The sequence below is a fragment of the Hordeum vulgare genome, chromosome 7H, assembly GCF_904849725.1.
Source record: "Hordeum vulgare subsp. vulgare chromosome 7H, MorexV3_pseudomolecules_assembly, whole genome shotgun sequence".
NCBI lineage: Eukaryota > Viridiplantae > Streptophyta > Magnoliopsida > Poales > Poaceae > Hordeum > Hordeum vulgare.
In genome coordinates this window covers 28,371,165-28,373,561 of record NC_058524.1, presented here as the reverse complement: position 1 = coordinate 28,373,561, position 2,397 = coordinate 28,371,165, and the positions used below count along the sequence as shown (strand labels likewise).

The following is a 2,397-nucleotide window of genomic DNA, read 5'->3' as shown; positions in this document are numbered from 1 at the left end:
TGGTTGGCTGATAGATGATAGGCATACAAGCCATCACCCGGGCTTAACCCCCCTCCCCTCTCTCGCTCCGCCGAACCCATTTGTATGTCGCCGGCCGATCGACGCCGATTCTGACATCGTTGTGCCCGTTCTTCCCCACTCGACTTGCATATGCCAGCGGCACATACAGTGCCGCCCTGCGGCAGGCTCCTCTCTGCTCCACAACGTCATGAGTTCGATCCATCTGGCCTCGACTGTACGAATGCGCTTGACGTTGTTCCAAACTAATTAACAATGTATATACTTGACGTTGTATATACCCGAACAGAGGATACAACACAGCTAAACCCACCAAACCAAAAGAGCGGCAACCGAACCAAAAGAGGTACAGAGAAAGTACATGTCAGCGGTTAACAACGATGATAACATAAGTAGAAGTAGTAGTTTCAATTTCGACGACAGATATTCAATTATTCATTCCGCAGCAGTTTCTTGGGACACTGACGACGATGCATACATTAGCAGGAACACTAGCTCATGGGCTGAAGAACGCCGGTGGCGGTGGACGTGGACGAGGGGCGGCGCCATGGAAGGAGGTGTCCTTGAGGTGGTCGGGGGCGCTCTCGTACGAGTGCCTCCTCGCCAGCGAGAGGATGGTCTTGTCGGCGGCGACGAAGTAGGCCATCCCGGCGACGGTGCAGATGATGAGCGCCTGGCCGGTGGGGTTCAGGTTCGCCTTGGCCCACGGCAGCATCCTCACGCTCGCCAGCTGCGTGATTAATAGTAGTTCAGTTATGGAAACCAGAGTCCAACGTGAACGAAAATCAACAAGTCATGTTAGACAAAGGAGCTAGCTCACCGTTGCCGCCGCAGACGCGACCGTGGCGAGGGCCGCCGCCTTTGCTCCGGCGAGCGTCGCCTCTGAGGAAGATTGACAAAATAAACGCATTGCTACTGTCAGACTAGCAGTAAACAACTTGGAAAGCGTGATTCAGCTGTGGATCCTGGTTATTTATTACCTCTGGAGCAGCGTTTGGCGAGGGCGAGCTTGTTCTCGGGGTTGGCGCCGGTGACGGTGGCCGTCGACGACATCTTGGCCGTGATCTTGTACAGAAACGGCTCAGTACAAGGAGTGCGATAGAGTGAGATGAGATGCGCTGCCTGGCTTGTTGTTGCTTGATGCCTCCAGGACGAGGAGCTAGCCATGTATTTATAGCGAGCAAAAAGGTGGCCGCCACGCACGGTTTTGGGCGGAAACCGTGGGTGCTCTCTCTGCTCACTCGTTTGGACTTGGAGTGCGGAACTGTATCCAAAACTATGGTAGGGATCCATAGGATTGATGATGTTTGTTGGTAGTATCCTCCACTGCGCCCTCGTCTTTCTTTACACACTAAAGATCTAAAGTTAGACATCACAGTGCCGATCTCATCACAATACATATAAAACTGTGGGATGAGAAACGAAACAGAGCATGTGCGGCTGCAAGTGCCGCCAGTTTCACTCGTGGTCGTGACTCGTTTCGGCGAGCGGCACCTTCCAGTTTGCGGGGGAAACCGGCGGCATGTGCGCCCCAGCCTGACCAGCCCTTCTCTTTGTGAGAGCATCTACAGCCGGACTGGTAAATTCAGTCCCCGATACATCCGCCGATGCGCCGTGGACAACGTTCGCCGGCCCTCTACATATTGCGTCACATATTTGTATCCTCATACACAATAATCAATCATATATATCAATCATCTGATATAGTTTATTTAATTTCAATATTTTAAAGGGTTTGGCTAGAACTCATCTAGATGATATATAATTTGATCTCATTCATTTTTTTATGTTATATTACTATTTCTTTCTTGTGCTATTTTTTTGTGTTAATATGTTATGTTGGCTCGGCTGGGCTTGTTTTTACTACGTAGCTATATAATTCTCTGTGTCTTGTTGTTTTTTCTACATTTGCATGGCTGGAATATTTGAGGAAAAGGAAGAAAATGCTTACACGCAAATCTTCTGCGCATGTCAACTAGGATATACGATGCATCATGTTCACGGCTGCTTGTGTCTTTTTCTTTTTTGCATTTGCATGTCTACTGATGCACATGCAACTAGTCCGACAACCCTCATCCCGAACCCACTTGCAATCTCTTTGCATCCAATGCAATTGCAGCCGGGTTTCAACGTTGCACATGCAACTGGTTTGACAACCCCCACCCCTAACCCAGTTGCAGTCTCTTTGCATCCAGTGCAATTGCAGTGGGGTTTCAATACTTGAAGTTGCACGTCTACTGGTGCACATGCAACTGGTCTGATAACCCCTGTCCCGAACCCAGTTGCAGTCTCTTTGCACCCAGTACAATTGCAGCCGGGGTTTCAATGCTTGAAGTTGCATGTCTAGTAGTGGACATGCAACTGGTCCGACAACCCCCG

At 49.9% G+C, this 2,397-nt stretch overlaps 1 protein-coding gene across 1 annotated transcript; it reads right to left on the bottom strand.

Annotated features, from left to right (window-relative positions):
* Window positions 1–402: 402 nt before the first annotated feature.
* Window positions 403–1,175, bottom strand: LOC123410394 (early nodulin-93-like). Its single transcript, XM_045103331.1, has 3 exons — window positions 999–1,175; window positions 839–900; window positions 403–748 (listed from the first exon to the last, which is right to left on the bottom strand). The coding sequence occupies exons 1-3, from the start codon at window positions 1,069–1,071 to the stop codon at window positions 515–517; spliced, it is 369 nt and encodes a 122-aa protein (XP_044959266.1). The 5' UTR covers window positions 1,072–1,175; the 3' UTR covers window positions 403–514.
* Between the last annotated feature and the right edge of the window lie 1,222 nt (window positions 1,176–2,397).

What these genes read in the sequence shown, in the direction of transcription:
- LOC123410394 (XM_045103331.1), bottom strand. Translation starts at nt 1,071, where the DNA reads ATGTCGTCGACGGCCACCGTCACCGGCGCCAACCCCGAGAACAAGCTC. An exon ending in CGCCAAACGCTGCTCCAGAG is followed by an intron (nt 901 to 998) that starts GTAATAAATAAC and finishes AATCTTCCTCAG; the next exon opens with AGGCGACGCTCGCCGGAGCA. An exon ending in TCGCGTCTGCGGCGGCAACG is followed by an intron (nt 749 to 838) that starts GTGAGCTAGCTC and finishes TTAATCACGCAG; the next exon opens with CTGGCGAGCGTGAGGATGCT.